Below are 21,335 nucleotides of genomic sequence, written 5' to 3'. Positions count from 1 at the left end.
TTATAGTATTTATAATATATATATATTTATAGTAAGTACAGAATATTAGTCTATGTCCCACTCAAGGTAGGTGCTGGATATCTACACATTAAACTTGAATATGTAAAATCAAATCATTTATACCAAGTGTTAAAGGTCTCCAGACGGAAATGTGTACACAAGATTGTCACACTCATTTGAGAATGATATTTTACATGTTTGAAATTGACCCTTTAGATTATTGAGAACAGTCTAACTTGTGTACATTGAAGTAGTCAAGAAATAAAGTAGTTTATCTGCTCAATATTTTTTAAAATTTTGACAGTTGGTAAGAATTATAATAAAAATAGAAGTACTATGGTACATCAATAAGTCTATATTGACTATGTCAAAGTTTGTTAAGACTCTTGTGTGAGAACAATCCGATTTCGTTGAATACACTAATATTAATAATAAAGGACTCATAACATACTGACTAAAATAACTTTGTCGGCTTCAAGCCTAGAGCATCTAGTTTCTACTTGTTTGACTTACGGTGCGCGCCACTTCCGGGTGATTCATATAGTTCTTATTGATGTCATTCTTGGCTTTGTCAAGGTCACTGACTTTGACCTCATTAGGGTCAACCTGGATCACAGTGGACTCTTTGCTAGACAGAGAACTGCTGCGACTGCCTTTGAAACCTTTGTTCTGTAACAAAACGTGAAAAAAAAAAAACACTTAAAAGTAAAACAACACTTAAAAGTAAAACAACACTTCAAAGTAAAACAACACTTAGAAGTAAAACAACACTTCAAAGTAAAACAACACTTAAAAGTAAAACAACACTTCAAAGTAAAACAACACTTAAAAGTAAAACAACACTTCAAAGTAAAACAACACTTAAAAGTAAAACAACACTTCAAAGCAAAACAACACTTAAAAGTAAAACAACACTTTAAAGTAAAACAACACTTACAAGTAAAACAACACTTTAAAGTAAAACAACACTTAAAAGTAAAACAACACTTACAAGTAAAACAACACTTTAAAGTAAAACAACACTTAAAAGTAAAACAACACTTACAAGTAAAACAACACTTTAAAGTAAAACAACACTTTAAAGTAAAACAACACTTTAAAGTAAAACAGCACTTAAAAGAACTTAAAAGAACTTAAAGAAAATGTAAGCAGAAAACAATAATATAATTTAAAAAAAAAAACGGAATATTTGTTGGCACTTATTAACAGAAAAGAATTCGTTTATTATTGTATTGATGGCGGGAGTGTGTGTGTGTGTGTGTGAGTGAGTGAATGTGTGTCTGTGCAAGAAAAAGGTGGTGGAAGAGAGAACTAAGATATCTATGAGGAGAGAAAGAATTTAAAGAGGATTGTTCCAAAAGATAGCAGAATTAATAAAAAGCTGAAGAATCACGAAAAAAGAGAGGGGCAGAGAGATTAAGACAGAGAGAGAGAGAGAGAGAAAAAGCAAGAAAGAGGAAGAGACCAAGTGAAGAAAAAAGAAGGAAGAAAAGAAGAAAAGGTTATGTAGAAGAAAAGAGAAATGAAGTGAGTGGAAGAAAGAGATCGCGGAAAGAGAAAAAAAGAAAGCCAAATGAAAAATATTCTTCTGTTCAACAGGATGTCGTAGATTTTGGTAAACAGAAGTGAATGAGAACATCCAGTTTTTGTTGTCATCAAATAAGTATATTTGACAAACTGTTAAATTCGTAGTTCTAACATACAATGCTTTGTATAAAACGTTTGATTAGGACGGCAATAACTGGTAAGCGTACCGGCTGCACAAATCTAACAATACCATTCGCTCAGAAAACTTGAAGACTCCAAATTTCGGGTGTTCAACAGTAGTACCACTTACATCAACTCCTTGTCCTTCCTCTGTATCTGATGTAAACACAGCACTGTTAGAGTCGATGGTGGTGCTGCTCATTGCACTTTTGATGGTGGGGTTATGGCTGGCTGTTCTATCCAGGGCTTCGTGCTGTTTCCTGGTGTTGGAATGTCATTTTGTAGAATACGATTACTTTTATAAATAATTGGGCTCAAAGTCTAGCTTATAATACAGAAGCTGTATCACAAAAATTAATTCTTACCCCCAAAACATATGGTCTATATTGTGACACTATTAAAAACTGACAATTAATGGAATGATATCGTGCTAATTCATCTCTAAATAACTGTTTATGATCCGCATATAAATTTAAGACTGTTTTAAAAAATGTGATACATGTTGAACTATATGTTGGAAACTATGTAGTGCTAAAGTGTTATATCCTAAAGTGTTACATGTTGTTAGCTATGTATGTAGAGCTAAAGTGTTATATATTGGAAGCTATGTAGTGCTAAAGTGTTTTATGATGGTAGCTATGTAGTGCTAAGGTGTTTAATGTTGTTGGCTATTTAGTGCTCAGCTGTAATAGTTTGGTAGCTATGTAGTGCTAGGGTGTTGTATGTTGGTAGCTACGAAGGTTCAAGTGCATTGCGAACTGTCAACTGTACTTTAGTGAAAATGACTTTAAACAAATAACCTCCCCCACCCTAATTTTACAGAATAAAACTCACCCCTCGTCCTCTTCCTCGGAGCTGATGTCTCCCATGTCAAAGAGGCTCGGCTGACTGCCCATGCTCGAAAGGGTGGAAATGAAGGTCAGGGACGCTGCCCTTTCCAGAACAGACTGGACGCTGCCCCTCCTCGCTGCTTTACCTGACAAAGAGACAACAAAACTAATTATAAATCAAATTGACATGCTGAAACATTGTGCAAAGGGACAGATATTACAAAGTCTGGGATCAAGAGTTGACACTGTGTTGTCATCGACAATGAATAACTGTGCAAAGTTTCAACATGATCTGAGGATGGGAAATATGGAGAACTAACGTGTACAAAACTGTACCAGACAGACAAACTGAAGGGATGTAAGCTTTGTAAAATATTCCATATAAACAAAACCTAAGATGAAGACTAAGACTAAGATTGCTTTATTCATCTTTATTGGATATGTTTTGGGGGAATAAACTTTCAAATTATGCTGCATATAAAATATCGCGAAAATCAACTGAACAAAACAACCCTATTTTGTCTTCGGAACGACATTAAATGACCTTTGTTTTTATTTTTCTGCCTAATCATTGAACACCGGAAGCCAGAAATTAAACCTGACAACCAAGAGCCATAAATCACTTGAAGAAGTCAAGCAAATTTGGGCATGATCAGACGCAGTTGAAGCTAGAGTTGACATCATATTTATAGACACTTCCTCCAGCTGTAGGGTACGATCTTTATTGGTTGTAAACATCACACTGGTCTATTTATAACTGAAAACAAGCAGCGAAAAAAAAAAAAAGGCATCCGATTCAATTAGTCCGGTGTCCCTGGTTTGTATCTAGGTCAATGCGACAACTGCGACGCAGTACAGACGTTGATATGACACGGCGTATAAATGTCTCGGACTAGGATGTTCATAACATCTTTTGTTTTGGTGATAAAAACTTTTAAACAAGCAAAATAGAAAATATCTAAAAAAAAGAAAAATTCTCTAAGGGTAAGAACTCTGCACTTACAACTAAAAAAATCTCTAAATAATGTAGGAGTTCATTTTCTTATTCAATATCAAACAAAATAATTAATTACCAATAATTAATTTATAATAAGTTAATTTTGGGTTCATGTTTTAGAAACCGTAGAATAAATTTTACAATAACGTTTCAACTTGATCAGATAATGTGTGTAGGACCGTAGGAGAAATAACATGGGGATGTAACTCCACATATTTAACCCTATCTGTGAATAGTGAACGATTAGTTTCCCTTGGTGATATAGTAATTAATTGATTAATTGTTTAATTTCTTTGTTTTGATTCATTCTTGTCTATACCACTGAATAATTGTGCAGTTTCAAAATCCGAGAATGGCTGTGGAAAATAACATGTGCACATATTTTATCAGACAAACAGACAGAGAGACAGACGGCAGGGAGAGATGATGTAAGTTTTCTCAGAAAACCAAAACAAATAAAAACACAAATATTATCCTTCCAGATGCATCAATGATCGAGAACGTCCTTCGCTTGTTTGTTTGACATGTTTCGGATGTTCCTTTAAAATTGAAGATTATTACATCCCAGCTCAAGCCTCCCACAGGACGTTGGCGGGCAAGGTTCGAACCCAGGACCATTGACAGTGTCGAGCGCGTAACACACGACAAGGCAGCCCATATAGTATTGTGGATGGTTCTAGAATATACTACTGTATCCACAACGATATATGGCATGTTTAAGCTAAGTTTCATCAAGTTTGTTAAAGAAATAACAATTTGTTTTGTATATTAAATTTACTCTTTACTAGCGAATAATGTGACATTCTGTTTGTTATCATTTAGAGGATGGTAGTGGAATTTCAGTAACAGGTTGGCATTTAATCTTTAAAATATTGATTTATAATAGATCTTTCGGTAAATGTTTTTCGGTGGCTCTCAAAAGATGTACTCGCGAAGACTTGATGATAGCTAATCTAGAAGGTAACTCCATACATAACATAGCCTGAGGCTACACAACGTGAACAATCTGCCATGACAAGGTGATAATACATGTCAATATTTTTCTTTCTTCTCTACTTCTACAGTTATAAAACCAAGTGTTCTCTGTTAGCAGACTTTATGCAGATTTTGTTTTACTTACTTACTTACTTAGGTCCTCCCGCGCCGTTCGGCGCATTGGGCGGCAAGCTGTCTCCATAATGATCTGTCACTGGCAATGTCTGAAGCCTCTTCCCATCTGGTGTCCACTGTTCTGAGGTCCTCCATGAAGGTGTGTCGCCAGGTAATACGAGGACGTCCCTGTTTGCGCTTTCCTCGTTTTGGCTTCCATGTTATCGCAACTCTTGGTGTGCGTAATTCATTTTGACGTAGAACATGTCCCGCAAACCTCATGCGACGCTCAGTCACAACCTCACTAAGTGTTCGACTCCCAGTTCGGCAAAGGATTTCCTTGTTTGAGATCCGGTCTGTGTAACTGACTCCCAAAATCCGTCTCAGCCATCTCTGTTGAGCCACATTTAGTCTTTTCTCAATTTTGACAGATGACTTCCATGTCTCACATGCATATGTAGCAGTTGGAATGACGATTGTGTTGAGAAGGTGTATTTTTGTCTCGAGTCCAATGGCTTGGCTAGTCCAAATAGGCTGCAGCCTTTGGAAAATGCTCCCTGCCTTTCCTATTCGGCACGCTACATCATGGTAAGCATCTCCATCATTTGTTATGATGCTGCCAAGGTACGTGAACTTGTCCAGCTCTTCAAGCTTTGACTCGCCAAGTCTGACGGGGACACCCTTTGCCTTATATCCCACTCGCATAATTTTAGTCTTATCCAAGTTTATGCGGAGGCCAATTTTGGGTGCCTCTCTGTCTAGGCTCTCCGTCATTTCTTGAATGCATTTATTTGTAGCCCCGAGTAGTGCAACATCATCAGCAAAGTCCAAGTCCGTCAATTGGAGTTGTTCATGCCATGGAATACCAAAGGCAGTCTGGTTCATTGCTCTCCTCATTATGTAGTCGATGGCTAGGAGGAAAAGGAAGGGAGATAAGATGCACCCCTGTCTAACACCTGTCTCGATTGTAAAAAACTCTGTTGTTCCCTCTTCTGTTTTAATGCAGCAACTAGACTGACTGTAAAGGTGTCGTAGGATCTGGACGAATTTTTCTGGTATACCGTATTCTCTAACTATTTTCCATAGTGATTCTCGGTGGACACTATCAAACGCTTTTTTGAAGTCCACGAAACTGATCGTTAGCCGTTGTTGGTACTCAAGACTTTGTTCTATGATATTTCGTAAAACGAAAATCTGCTCTGTACATGATCTGCCTCTTCGGAAACCTGCTTGTTCTTCTCTGAGCCTTTCATCTACAGACTGTTGAAGCCGTCTCAACAAAACAGTGCTGAAAACTTTGCCTGGGACAGAGAGGAGAGTAATGCCCCTCCAGTTGTTACAGTCTGCCAAGTTGCCCTTTTTTGGAAGCTTTACAATCACTCCCTTTTGCCAGTCCTCTGGGACTTTTGAAGTTCGCCAACAGAGATTTAAAAGATCAGTCATTCTGTTAACAATGCACTGTCCCCCATATTTTAGCATTTCTGCTGATATCATGTCTAGTCCTGGTGCTTTGTTATTCTTTAGCACTGCAATGGCCATGATTTTGTTTTATTAGTTCATTATTATGAAAACATCACACATACCCATAGGGGAACAAGCGTTTATTTCTGAGTCCGAGGCGCCAAGTTTGCGACAAAGTCCTGCAAGAGCTTTCAATTCGTGCTGCAAGAGTAACAAAATTGTTTGTGAATGTTTTAAAAAGTTCGAATTGGTTTTAGAGAATGACTTGTATTGTATACCATTAAACATAGCGTATTTTATCAACAGTAGATATATATCTTTAAAAATAGTTGGCATAGGTATCAATCCATCAAATTAAACATTTAGTCAATTTTTATACATAAGTTTTGGCTAAGGATTTTACGTATATAAATGTAACAATGACATGGTTAGTGATTAATGTTCCTCCCATACCGGATGACCCAATATCCAAAGTATGCCAGAAATATAAAAATTAGGCTTAGAAATAAAAGAAAACTTCTTAACGAAATAAAATACTTTAGTCATCCAAGTAGAAATCACGAAAAGATTGAGAACATACAATAAGGCTTGTCTTCGAGTCCGAAGATACAATATAACTCAATTAAAATAATAGGTTCAGAAAAATATTTAATATAAAGCTTGAATCTTATCGATTTTAAGGACCACGATATAAACTTGTCTCCCCTTTTTATATGTTTTAAATTGATAACATCTCGAATAAAAACCTACAACTTTTTATTTCTATTTATCTCCCTTTCATTCTCTAATTTTCTGTTTAAAAACTTTGATGTTCGCGATGTCAATGTGTAAGTAAACTCCCTGTTTACACATCTCTTGAGACCATGGCGCAAAAATCACGTTAAAAAAAAAAGAATTTTTTTTTTTTTATAAAATGCGACTAAGTTTCATATTTAGCACTCATTATAAACTCAAATCTCTGGAAATTCCATCAGAGATACAAAACTCATAAAATAAATGAATACAGTAGATATATTACTCAGTTATAAATAAACACTTTGCTATTGAGTATATGAAACTACCAATGATAGTACATGCTATAGTTATTGTAAATAAATTCAATAGATCGACCTTCACCTTGTACATTGATGTTTTGTCTATCGACTCTTTGTTCTTCTTCAATGACTGCCTCAATCTTTGTTTTACAATCTTGAGTTGCACGTGATCTTTCTCTTGGATCACAAGCACGAAACCTGAAACGCAGACAGTACGTTTAAATTTGTTATTGAAATGCAAAGCGTGCAAAAGAATCACACCGCTTTGTCAAACGAAAACAAGGCTTAGAATTCAGACATAGAGAATATGAAATTGTATGTTTCACAGAAGAAGAAGATGTCAAGGTTACTATTGGCCAGTATTGCCTTTGTTCCCCTTTCAGACCTTGCGATCTATGGGGCAGATGATGGGTGGATGATGCAGGTCATCTGTTTCTGGGGCCCACGGTTAATGAGGATGTCATGTGGCCAGCACAACGATCAACCGCTTTTCCTTTTCCCCAACTACTGTCAGGTACCCATTAGAGCTGTGTGGACTCAGAGGCGCCCAAGGATCCCGAAATAAAAATCCCAGTATTCACCTAAATTCGAACCCAGGACCCCCGGTTCGGAAGCCAAGTGCTTTACCGCTCAGCCGCAGCGCCTCCTATTGCATTTATAAGCTGTTCGTCAATCGTATTAGATTATTACCAGTTAATAGAAAAGATGGGAGGCAGAGATTCTGGGATGGCATTTCTTGCATTCGCAAGTGGCTCAGTCCTGATACTTTTTTAACCCGGATAGTCTGGTAGAAACCTGGACAACATGAAACTGTAGCTGTTCCTTGTATAAATAATTGTTTATTGTTATGTTTGTCTGTTCTTGTTCTACCGTTGCTTTGTGGGAGTGTTCATTGAGTCTCGCGCCTGCACTTTATATCAAGATTTTCTGTGATTTACTGCAGTCTTCCCAGGAGGCAAAGTTTATATTAACTACTCTAAATTCGAAGTCGAAATTCTAGACAGGGTTTTATTTCTTTTAATTAGTTTATGCGAAATGTGTTGTCAACATTGCATCTTTGATTAATAACCTGTTTAAAAAATCAAGAAGTAAAGATTGCTTTATTTCGACATGAAATGTAAAGAAATGCTCACTGTTGACTATCCTGATAACTCTCCACGGCAACAAGTAGATCAGTAGCATTGCTGCTTCAGTACCCGGATGTGCCCAAATGCCTTCCCAAAGCGCTACGTCCAAACACCAAGAGATGATCACAACTATTGCATCAAACACCTGAAGAATAAAACAAAAAAATCAACTTCCTGCGTATTTATTGTATTCCACGTTCTTTTTACTTAATTATTTTTTTCTTAACATTCAAATGAATAAAGAAATAATTATGTTGTTATTTTTTAAAATAGTGTAATATTTTCTACATGTTGTTAATAAATGTTATAATCTTTCTTTACTTCAAATATATTGGTATAAAAATTGGTCACCTACCTCAAGTTTATGATGTTTAAGCTTCATGCCCATGGCGAACACTTTTAGAAACGTCTAGACAAAGAAAGATAAAACGTATGCAACAAAGTTTATACAGGAATACAAGTATCTAGAAAGTATCTAAAATAGTTAGATAGATAGATAGATAGATAGATAGATAGATAGATAGATAGATAGATAGATAGATAGATAGATAGATAGATAGATAGATAGATAGATAGATAGATAGATAGATAGACAGATAGATGCTATTGGCTAGGAAGAGGTATAAAACATTTTAAAATTGCACAGAGACGAAGAGAGCGAGAGAAAAAGAGTGAAAGATAGAGAGTGAAAGAATGAAAGAGAGACGGGGAGGGGGGAGAGAGAGAGAGAGTTAAACTTACCTCTAACAGAAGTGCAGACAAAATAACCAAGCTGCCCAAATGAAAAATGTGGGTCAAAGTGTACCGAATTCCATGATCCACTTCATGACCTGGTACTTTAGGCTCTATGGCCCGCTTGGCCCTGTGTCCAGTGACCATGTCCAACAAGAGTGATCCGCTAGAGTCGAGTGTATCTGTTGTCGAGTAACTGCACAACAAATATACAATGTAATCAGAGTAAGTCAACATCAAAACTATCATTGAAAACTATTACCTACCAAATGTAGTCCTATAACCCAGTAATATATCCTTAATCCAGCACGCTTTGTAAAAAAAAAAATTACAGTAATTGAAAAGCTAATTTCTAAGCGTTGTTCTTCTGTTGTGCTTTGTTTTCGTCTGTTTTAATATATACCATCTGACTATCCACATTCATGATCACTCGATTGTAGTTTACAACTTTACAGCTAGTAATTTCCTAATCGATTATTTGTATAATGGACAAAATTATGTTAACTCTTTCTCTCCTAACTGACGATACCAGCGTTGATTCCACCAGAATGTGGTAAATAATTACGGAGAGAAAGAGTTAAGTACAATTTACAATATTTTTAATAGTTTTATAATAACTTAACTTCAGCTCAAAGTATCGGAGGACCTACTTGCAATGTTTAGGCAGTGGCGTGCTGCTAAAATGAGAGTCGGTTCCAGTCAGAACTGCGTAGATCGCGTCCAGGTTCCACTTAACGTGGAGAGTTTTGTTCAGGCAAGGGATGTAATCAAACAGCTCTTCTGTCAACTTCTCTTCCACTTGCTCGTAGTGGTAAAGTTTTTCTAAAGAAAGACACAGTCACGTGGTTTAAGGTTTAACCTTTTTCTTGTTGTTATATATTAATATTTGGTATATCATTTCTCTTTCCAAAACGTGAACAAGGCGTAGACTTATACTCACACACACCACACACACACATTCTCAAAAGTATGACATGGTCGATTTGATGGTTTTGATAGTGTGAACATCAAGCTATCACCACGAATATTACGAGTTCGAACACCGCCCGCTACATTTCCCTGTTATGCTAATTGCAGTGTAGTAATCAATTCACATTTAAGTAATAATCGAGTACAAAACATATTACAAGTGTTCAACAGATACTAATTGTTACAGTTTATTTTATCATTTTATCTTCTAAGTGGGTCGTTTCAAAGTGTTTTCATGATAGCTTTCTGAAATATGATCGGTTCATAAAACTCTTTTAATGAAGATATTAGATGACGTCTTCGCCAATGTAATTACAGACTCTTATATGATATCTTAACGTCTAAACGTCTGTTATATTTCAAAACGGTCACATTTCTTCCAAGTGACGTATCATCGTTTTACTGACGTACACATAACTCTCAAATTTAGTATTTAGTCCCTCCCCTTTCTTCATACACCTTTACTTGACCTGCGTTCTTCTTAATAGGAGAGACCAAAGAATTTCAGAAGCAGAAAGACACTTAGCGCCATGAATCAGGACCAAAATTTAAAAGTAGGACTTAACACTGAGCTGCGACGTCACGACCTGTGGGCATTTTAGACCAATAGCTAGTTGCCACGTCGTACAGACCTGTGACGTGGTCTAACAGCTCACCGGTTGCCACGTTGCAGGACAGTGTTCAGGCCTTCTATGACTCTTGGTCTCGTATAAATCCACCCCCCCCCAAACCCCCTTCGATAAAGCTTGTTAAAGAAACGAGGGCGCGAACGTATGTATTTTTATTTTATTTTTATTAACACTGTTATTAAAATTGTTTTTAAAAACATTGACCTGAATTACGAAGAACTAAACAAAGTGCAACATATTCATATTACTAAAATAAACCTTTGTGTTAAGTAACGTTACGTCAACAGGTCCTAGGTGTAATGTCTTGTAATGTATGCGTAAAGGTCGTATGTTTAAAACTATACTAGCTTTGCTAGTCACTAGTTTATTTCGAGAAGATAGAGTAATTGCGCAACAATAAGATGTTTACAGTAGGTAGCAGTTAGACAACATAAGAATTTTCCATATGTCTCAAAAAAAAATGCCTGAGATGGCTTCAGCAAAGAGAGAGAGAGAGAGAGGCTTTATAAGGAGATGCATTAACTGTTTCGAGACCTCAGTGATATCAATAATATTGTCTATTTATCCTTATATTGATTCTGATTTCAAGTATAAATACTTTGTAATTATTTTTTAAAAGTATTTCTGTGTGAGTTCATACTTAAAACAAGTATCTCTGGCATTACGATGCTGTTTCAGAGATCAAACAGTGTGTTATGAAGGGATGATAAACATAATTGTAACATAACAATTTCAATCATACTCTATGCAATCACATCGTATGATCTACCTCAGTGTTGCCCAAAAATACGCCCGCGGGCAACAGCTGGCCCGCGACTTGGTTCTATCCGGCCCTCCGAAAATTTGTCGTAGAAAATCCCCTCTAAAAAGAAATTTAACAAAAATATATTTTAAAAATAGTTTATTAATTTCTTTTTTTTGTGTGTGTATCCCGCGACACGATTGTCGGAATTTAAAATGTCCCGCAGTCCGAATAAGTTTGAGCATCACTGATCTACACAATCCCATCGTTACATGCATCTCCAAAAATTAGTTCTTTCATTCTTCGAGCACTTTAAGAGCCTAAAATCCCACATTCTAAATGAATATATTGAAATCTATTAATACCCCTGAAAGAGCTAAACCCTAGCCCCGCTTGACAACTCAAAATGATTCTCTGTAATTTATCTACATAGCACATACCTCTCATGATAAGAATATCACAAATCAGCTGACCAATAACGCAGATGGCATCCAGCGCGGCCAGAGCGCTGACGATGATCAGCACCACGTGGGTATGTAGCAGGATGGACATCCTCTTCTGGCATCTGAGAAAAAGGGAAGCAACTCTTAGAGTCATACTCCGGTGAACACAGCAGAAGTCAAATACCCTCTTCACCAACATTTTTAAGAAATGCATTCTTTAGACAGATTTGTACAGTTCAATGTCTCTAGAAATTTAAACCCTATATTCAGCTAAGATTATTTTGATATGGTGTGTAGTGTACGAATTAAAATATAGTGATGAAACGAATAAATGTAATTTTATTGATTTTAATTTGGTCGTCCAAATTGCATAACTAAGATCGTTCTATATGCATGATATTTATTACTTTAGTAATATAAACAGTATGACGCCCCTATTTGCTGTAAATACTTATACTCGAAAACATAAACACACTAGAGTACGCGCGGAGTAAAACTATTTTGAAAAAAGGTTCTAAAAAAAATCGTCATGTATTTTAGACCAATGAGCTCGCTGGAAAAGATTAAGCGCAGCAGGCCATCGAGTGTGAAAGTCATGTGATATGTTCTAGCCTATGTCTGTACTGGGTTCAGGTCAGAAGAGAATGCTACAAGCAAAGACATACGATGAGGTCATATAAGCTTATGTTTCATTTAAAAAAAGAGAATTGTTTCTTTTATTCGTCATGATCAGAGGCGAAGCCAATCTTTTTTTCTTTTTTTTTTTGTGTCATTGAGGTTACAAGGAATTTTTTTTTCGATTTCTCAAAGTCAAATTGTTCTATGGAAAGTGGTTGTATAAAGGATAAGGAATATAGCCACTCATTACGGTTCAAAACCTTCCTTTTGAGACAGCACTTTCCTGAGGAAGACGAGCGCTTATGTTATTGTGACTAGAAAGAGAGTGTCATGGGACTAAACAACTAATCACCATCTCAAACAACAGACCTCAGACTCTCATGAGGTTTCGAACCTTAAGCCCCGTAAAAAAAAGTATTATTATATATCACTCGTCAATCAAGCCCGATCTACAGATTTCACCCTGATATATTGTTGTTTTAAGTTCATAATTACCATGGTATCGTGTGGCAAACACAACGATCAATCTTTTGTTCTTCAAACTACACAAACGACATGTTCACATTTGTAACATAATGTAATGGATAACACATAGTGTACAGAAAGTGTTAATAAGTTATACCCTGAAATAGTAATTTGTGTGCATATTTTAGCTCTGTGGAATTTAATTTTCCAAGCTTTTAGTAGCTCAAATTTAAAAACAAATCTAACTGACAACATTGAAGTTCTATGTCTCTGTCATTGACTTTGATTTGTTTCTCGCGAAAAGTTTCCAATACTGTACAATTATGTTAGACCTACATTTCATTAGTTTTTTATTATAAACATATTTTTGTTTTCATTTTAGCGATGGAATTTTTTTTCCTCCTATTACATTTCAAACAGCACGTTCCAGGCCACACGTCCAGGTCTGTCAGGTGGACCTCTCTCAGTGGGTCAGGTCAGTACGTTAACTCGGGAAACCCTTGGAGTAGTCGTGAACCTGTTTGTACACAGTACTACATGGCGTCCTAAGTCAAACTGATGGTTTCCTTAAATGTTAACGATATACAAAAAAAAAAAAAAAAAAGAAAAGAGGTCTGGATTAGTGGACTGGATTCTTTCGGGAAATTAATAAAGAAATGAGTCAGGCTCTACACTAAGGTGAAGGTCGATTAATTCTATTTTGAGAAAAAAACACATGTCCGCATTGTTGAAGTAATAGAAGGTCTTAGAATAATAGAAGATTTAAGAAAAGGTACTGATAGTTAATGTGTACTAATTGTGGAAATGTAAAAATTACGAACAATACCATTTTAATATAATGTATTTGTGCATATAATGAGTATGTATATCTTAGCTTATCTATTCTATTACAGAAGTTTGGTCAAAAGAGAAGATAATTACAAGCGTACATGTAATGAAAATGTACAAATAATGAAAATTGTACACATGATAATCCGTTTCATAATGATATCTTGTAATGTTTTCACATGTATTTAACAGAAAAACAAAAAAAAGGTAACATTGAAGACCCTAGAAGTCATTGTTAAATCAATTATTGTTCGCATGATACTGCTGACCTACGGTTACCAACAACGTTGTGTGGCCGGTACAAAAACAAAACAAAAGCATCGTTACTCACACAGAATAAAAAACGTTATTTATTTATAAAAATGAATCTTTCATTTTAATTATAACATCGCATTTGGTCCTTCTGTAACCGAATTTGTTTCTATGTCCGACTGTTTACGAGATTGTTATGAGGCCAGCACAATGACCATCCACATTTTCCCCCCTAACGTTTAGGTACTCAGAGGCTTCATGAAATCCAAAATAAACAAGTCACACAGTCATTAACTGGATTTGAGCTCGACACCCCTAGGTCCCGAAAGCCAATCGCTTTACCGCTCGGCCACCATTCCCTATAACAAAGCTTATAAGTGTTATTAACCATATGCAAAGTTGACACATCAAATAATTTGTTGGTATTTATCCATGCTAAATTGCTGCTAACTTGTTGTAATTAGTTGCCCTGTCCAAAAGTTTTCTTCAATCTCGGACCATTTGCACATGTTTTAAACTAGAATCTCAAAGGTAAACAACCCAGAAGCGTTAGAAACTCATCCTTATTTTGTATTGTGAAAAGAGTGTCTCCTAGTGGAAGTAAACTAATTAACGTGTTTGTCACAGCTCCTTAATCAAGCTCTATCTACTCTTAAGAAGATTATTAGCTACATGTAAACATAATCGCTGACAGAATGTCCCGACACTGAAGTACCAACATAATAGTTTAGTCACTAAGATGAAACTGAAATATTTTCAGAATAGTTGTTCTAAATATAGCATCTGCTTTTTAAATACTACATTTGAAAATCTAATTATAAAATAATGTCACTGTACTTTTCCGCGTTGAATAATGCAAGGTATGTAGGTCTCAACTGGGTTTTTCTTGCCACATGCAATGTAACTCTTTACTACGAATACTATTCAAACTCTATGTCTCTATAATAAGGCTTGTCTTCGAGACCGAAGATTAAAAGGAAATCAGTATTTCCCGTGGCTAAGCAGTCACACCTGCGACCTACATATTTTGCCACATCCAGGGCAAGCATAATCATTGTCCGCCGATGGTCGATTAAGATTAACTTTTCGACGTCTACGCCTGTCCTCGGCAGCGGATTTTCTTTTGATCTCAAATGTGTGTCCCGAGTGACCTTTGTGAGTGAGCTCCAGTCGTCTCGTTTGAGGCCGCATGCAGTGGCAAGACCGCACGATAAACAGCGATATCCTTGCGAACGCCAGTATGGACAGTATAGAGGGACTTCTAATGGTCCGACAGTTACGGTGGGCAGAGCACGTATGCCGTATGGGGTACGAACGTATGCCAAAGGCAGTCTTTTTGGTGAGCTGAAAGGTGCTCCACGTAACAGAGGTACCCCACGGAAACGCTTTAAATACCAGCTTAGGCGCCAATTTACCTTAGCTGACATAGAAGAGAGCATCTGGTTGCATGTCTCTATATAGGATAAGATATGTATCACAGAAGTATGCAAGAAACTCTAGACTGGCTGTGTTGACAATGTAAGTTGTCCATGTTACTATCAATTACTAACAATTACCTCCCTTAACAAGGATAGTGGTGGCTGAGCGGTAAAGCGCTTGGCTTCCGAACAAAGGGATTTTTTTATTTCGAGATTTTTGGGCGCCTCCACCCAGCTCTGATGGATACCTAACATAAGTTGGGGAAAGTAAAGGCGGTTGGTCCTTGTGCTGGCCACATGACAACCTCGTTAATTGATGGCCACAGAAACAGATGACCTTTACATCATCTGCCCTATAGACCGCAAGATCTGAAAGGGAATCTTTACTTTGTTATGTTTCTATATCCTGCTATATCTTGCTGTTAGCAAAGGTCAGGCTGTTTTAATGGTATAAAATGTGTTTATACTTCAAGAAACAACAGTCATTTTCTAATAGTATTAAAGATAGCAATGGGAGTTTAAAAAAAAAAAGGCACCAACTTGCTTTAACTGACATAAAACAGAGCATGCGGCTTCAGAACGAGGCAGCTGGAGGTCAATCACAAAGGCCGCGGGATACATTTTCGGTACCTAAAGAATATCCGCTGCCGAGGACAGACGTAAACGTCGAAAAGAAAATCTAAATTAACAAACCGGCGGACAATGATTATGCCTGCGCTGGGTGTGACAAAACATGTATGTCACAGCTGGGGGTACTGAATTCCTTATTAATTTTAGGACTCAAAGACAAGCCTTTTATATACATATATCACTACATCACTTCAGACCAAGGATCCTTAGCTCACTGTTCAGTACACGAAAGCTACTTCAGTATAGTCTGCAATAAAAACCTACATAAATACCAAAAAATGAAGTTTCAATAAAATGCTAATTTATCATTGAGAATTTTAAACGTTTCTATTCCTGATGATGAGACAATATCATATTAGATCCAAATCAGACAAAATTGTTTTGAAAATCCGATGTAACTTATTGATTAACAACGAGAGTAGGCCTTTTAAGATATTAATATTTCTACATTAGGTATTCACATATATAAACACCATTTTAGAAAACATTAAATTTCCAGGGGAGGTAAAACATTTAATTGTACTTTTACCATCCCACAGGTTGTTGTTTTTTTTTCTACAAGTGTTCCGAGGGTTTGTATCTTATCGTATCTTACACGTTAAAGACGTTACTTAAAAAAAAATATTACGTCCTACACATGTCAAGCCGTTTCATTCTCTAATGGCACTAGGGAAGAAAAACTTATACCAATTAGTTCTAGCGTTCAGAATAATAAATGTGACTCAATATTTGTATCTTTCAGAGTATTTCATTAGATTTCGCATTTCTATTTGTGAGTCATAGTTTAGTGTTGTATATGTCATAGCTATTTTTCTTTTTCTTATTCTGTCCTGAAGTGTCTTTAAGTTTAGTGATTTTACTAAAAGGTGTTACTCTAATCAAATTGAAATATTTTTATAAATCTCACTGCTCTTTATTTTGTATTTCTTCAAGTTTCTTTAAGTTTTCTTAAGCCGAGGGATCCCTAACAAAGGATGTATCTTCTAATATTGGCCTAACTAAAATTAAATAGCATTTTTGTTTTATGTTCTTGTTTGATTTGTAAAAAAAATAAATCTTTTAATAAAGCCTTATATTTGCTTGATTTTTTAGTAATTGTTTATCTACGAATATATTTTGATTTATTTGTATCTTAGTATTTTTCTCACTCCTCGTTTGGTAAGAACTAGATCTTGTTTAGTGAGGAGCCGAGGCTTAACGAGGACTACAAAGAACGAAAGAAAACATTAAAGGTCGAAGTTATTTACTGTGTATTCGGAATGTGCAGTGTAGATGTCAACAGACAGTCGGTCAATCTGTCATTTTGTCAGCTCCTAGGGCTGTCTATTGTGTAGTGAAGACGTTTTGAACGGTAACAGGGCAGCGGGAAGATAAGCTATGTACAATTGTAAGACTGTTATATTTTAGTTTGTCCTATCTATCTATTTATCTCTATCTATCTACTTATCTATATCTATCTACTTATCTCTATCTATCTACTTATCTCTATCTATCTACTTATCTCTATCTATCTACTTATCTATATCTATCTACTTATCTCTATCTATCTACTTATCTCTATCTATCTACTTATCTATATCTATCTACTTATCTATATCTATCTTCTTATCTATATCTATCTACTTATCTCTATCTATCTACTTATCTATATCTATCTACTTATCTATATCTATCTATTTATCTCTATCTATCTACTTATCTATATCTAGCGGTAATTTTCAGATTCTTATTAGAAGCACAAAATGTTTTAAGAAGGAAGTCATCAATGGCGCCTTAGGTCAACTGGTCACTACCTTAAATTTTTGTAACTATACAAAGTAGACAGGTAGAATAGAGGTCAGAAAGAGGAGCATATCATATTGTTTCAATTTAAAAACAATCTTCATCACGATTCGAACCCGGGACCCTCAGCCTCGCAAGAAAAGAGCGTTACCAATCCACCACCGCGTTCCTAGATGTTTTAAGCCATGAAAACTATAGGTTGAAAACGTAGCTCTAATTAGATTTAAAGCGTTTGTTTAGAATTTTAGATTTTTAAATACAGCAATAATATCTCATAGCAAGAAAAGAAGTTTTAAATTGAGCTATATCCTTTAACAAGAAACGAGAGGCATAGACACAGAAACACTTATATAATTCAGACTGTGGGGTCTCTGTTGATTATAACTCACACACACATAGAAAGAAAGAAAGTAAGAAAGTAAGAAAGAAAGAAAGATAGATAGATAGATAGATAGATAGATAGATAGATAGATAGATAGATAGATAGATAGATAGATAGATAGATAGATAGATAGATAGATAGATAGATAGATAGATAGATAGATAGATAGATAGATAGATAGATAGATAGATAGATAGATAGATGGACTTGTTAGCCTTGGTTGGCTAACCACCTAGAAGTTAATCTGGATTCAAACCTCTGCTGTCTTACAGCTATACCCAAATAAGGGAAAGGTTTCGAGAATCAACCTGAGGAAAAATCAGGAGCCGGCGTGCTACATCCTAGCAAAGCCTGCCAAGCCACCGCGCTGATCTCAAACTATGCTTTGATATTTTTGTAAAGATATCTTGATTTTGATATTTAACTTTGATATCTTACTTTTGTATTTTGTTTGCTTTGATATTTTTTGTAAAGATATCTTGCTTTGATATTTTTGTAAAGATATCTTGTTTTGATATTGTAGTTTTATACTCACTTTGTATCACAGTGTCGCTTTTTCTTTTTTTCTCTATTGTGGTCAATGTTACGTTTAGAGTTCCCCATTGAGAAAATCAACAAACAGCCAATCAGATAACTTCGATCTATTGGTTCACTAGTCAATGATTTTTAAACTATATCACTATTGTCAAAAGTTTATGTTGGAGCCTAGTAGCACTGAACAATCGAGACTCACACTTTTGAAAACAGACATTTCCATTGGGTCTCTCTTTTATATATGTCTGTTTGGTAGATAGATAAATATATCCTCGGAAATACCCGCAACACTAATGGAATTCAAACACACCAAGCACTATAAACTATTGTCAAGCTTTAAGGAAAGTTTGTTCTCTATGAAAATAAAAAAAGGGTAAAAGATGAAAAATTGACTGACAGACACAATCCTCCCCCCCCCCAACCTGATCACCTATAGTCTTTCACCTTGTCCGCTTCTCGTTGTTTCCTCATTTCCAATGAAGTGTGTCCCTCATTTCCTCCTCCACTGCCCTGACAATATAAACTACATTCCCCCGTCTCCCCCTATTCTTTTATTTTACGTTTGTTTTTTAAGTAGTCATGGTGTCACTTATAAATACCTTCAAATAAAAAAAAAAGAGTGTTGTATTATTGTGTCCTCATTTACGCCTGGTCAGTGATACTCCTGCTATTTACCTGGTCACACACATTTCTGCTCTAGGATACAGTTGTCTTTCTCTCTCCGCCCTGGTTACCTAAAAATGTGCCCCCCTCGTGAATAATGTGTATTAAATCTCTGTGCTATAGGAGGCACTCTGTTTCTTGGACAGGGCTCATTTATTAGACTCCTTATGTTACGTTGGTAAATAAATATTACACGTTCTATTGTTATACGTTCGGATCTTCCCGATTCTATATTTAACAAAGTTAGCATCACCACAATCTCGGTGTGTTTTGATTGAAACAATCTGCCAAACACGAGTGGGAAACGGAATTATTCCTTTTACGTTTAAAGAAAAAAAAAAGGTTTAATTAATAGCGACTTTCATTTCCGAATATTTGTTTTCGTTATTTTTTATTATCTTACATCAAGACCAAAAAATATCCTTGAAAATATGAAACTTGTAAGAGATCAAGCCACTTACCAAAGTGCCTCGCAGATGCCATAATAATAAAAGAGCTCGGACACTTCTGAGATCTACACCGCAGTCATTATTTACAGATCTATAAGTAGGGTTTGGTCCCCTGAGACAAATGTACACATTAATTCTTCTACACCCATTCTCAGATCAAGTTGAAAATTTAACAGAACCGGAATAAATTAAAAAAAAAATGAACCAATCAGTCATTTAACTATTGGTCATTAATGATTTTCTTTAATGTCGAGTTAGGGAAATAACTTCTACATTATTGAGAGATATACTTGTAAGTGTGGAGTCCCTACGTTAAGATAAGCTTAGTTTTATTTTTTTAAAGGATTTTTTACATTTTGCTTGAGATTGCCTTTTGTCTACAATGTGACTGGTCAAACAAGATGGACTTGGTGACGTGATTTGGAGGTAGACAACGACACAGTTCGTTATATGTAAATCAGGAATGAAAAAAACAACAATTGTCTAGACAGTGGACAGTCCATTAGAGTTATAGATTCAGCTTCTGTCTAATAAAATACTCAAAAAGACACAAAGATAAAGGCCCATTCCTCGTTCCAAATGATAGGACAAATTTGTACAAATGCTCCTTCTTCCCTAGCGCTATTAAAGCATGGAATGGATTGCCTGAGCTAGCCAGGAAAACCAATGACTTGGCAGAATTTAAGTCATTAGTTAACATGCATCACTAGATTAACCTATGAACACGAGTAGGACGAAATCATCTTCTGTTGTGAAGTAACGTCTGTATTTTATAAGATAAGATAAGATATTATTTTCAGTATTATTTTGTCTCCTATTATCATCTTCGATATTTTTTCATGTTAGAAAAGACTCGATTTAATTTTAATGACCAAAAATAAACAATCAAAAAAATCAAAACTTTTTATAACTAGGTTACCTGGTCTCACACTGCATTAGGGTCAACGAAGGTCAAGAGTGACGTATTCTACCAGGAAACCAGGAACACATTATTCTATTGCGAATCAAAGCCCTAGAAGCTTCTAGTCTCAATTGTTTAATCCGCATATCAATCTTTAGGTCATACAATCCAAGAATACGTCATCGGGTTAGAAACTAATAGACAGGTAATTATTTTGTAACTTTTCAAGACGTCTTTTTAAAACTAAATTCATGCCGTCACTCCCTAATCAATCAAAGCCATCAGACTAGGAGGAAACAATTGGAAAAAATTTTAGACGAAGATTTGCCGCCATGCTAAGCCTCTATTTTTGGCTTTCCATTTCCCGGATCCTTTGGACATTATATTTGTGTTTATATTTGAATACATCGGATAGTGTTAAGAAAGCTTGCGTATAAAACTATTGGGTCGGAAAGCCACGTCACACATGATCAGATCCCATAAAATCGTCCTTGTATATTAGAGATAGTTCTCTCTCTCTCTTTTTCTCTCTCTCTTTCTCCCTCTCTTTCTCTTTCTCTCTCTCTCTATCTCTTTCTCTCTCTCTTTCTCTCTCTCTCTCTCTCTCTCTCTCTCTCTGTGGCATTTTACGTCTCGAGAGACAATCTTTTCCC

The 21,335-nt window shown here is 35.8% G+C and overlaps 1 protein-coding gene across 2 annotated transcripts in view; it reads right to left on the bottom strand.

Moving 5' to 3' along the window:
- Window positions 1-21,335, bottom strand: part of LOC106070564 (uncharacterized) — a 43,107-nt gene that overhangs the window by 3,786 nt on the left and 17,986 nt on the right. The window contains exons 1-11 of one of the 2 annotated variants that reach the window (XM_056044264.1): window positions 18,671-19,407; window positions 11,758-11,882; window positions 9,628-9,799; window positions 8,987-9,173; window positions 8,601-8,654; window positions 8,252-8,390; window positions 7,201-7,316; window positions 6,207-6,285; window positions 2,542-2,683; window positions 1,838-1,967; window positions 514-669 (exon numbers count right to left, since the gene is read on the bottom strand). In XM_056044264.1, coding sequence (XP_055900239.1) covers window positions 514-669; window positions 1,838-1,967; window positions 2,542-2,683; window positions 6,207-6,285; window positions 7,201-7,316; window positions 8,252-8,390; window positions 8,601-8,654; window positions 8,987-9,173; window positions 9,628-9,799; window positions 11,758-11,882; window positions 18,671-18,738 — 1,368 coding nt within the window. In that variant the 5' untranslated portion in view covers window positions 18,739-19,407. Of the gene's footprint in view, window positions 1-513; window positions 670-1,837; window positions 1,968-2,541; window positions 2,684-6,206; window positions 6,286-7,200; window positions 7,317-8,251; window positions 8,391-8,600; window positions 8,655-8,986; window positions 9,174-9,627; window positions 9,800-11,757; window positions 11,883-18,670; window positions 19,408-21,335 lie in introns of those variants that run through there. The other variant, XM_056044263.1, reaches the window with a different exon arrangement.

Source organism: Biomphalaria glabrata, chromosome 10 (genome assembly GCF_947242115.1).
Source record: "Biomphalaria glabrata chromosome 10, xgBioGlab47.1, whole genome shotgun sequence".
NCBI lineage: Eukaryota > Metazoa > Mollusca > Gastropoda > Planorbidae > Biomphalaria > Biomphalaria glabrata.
This window is presented reverse-complemented; position numbering and strand designations above follow the sequence as displayed.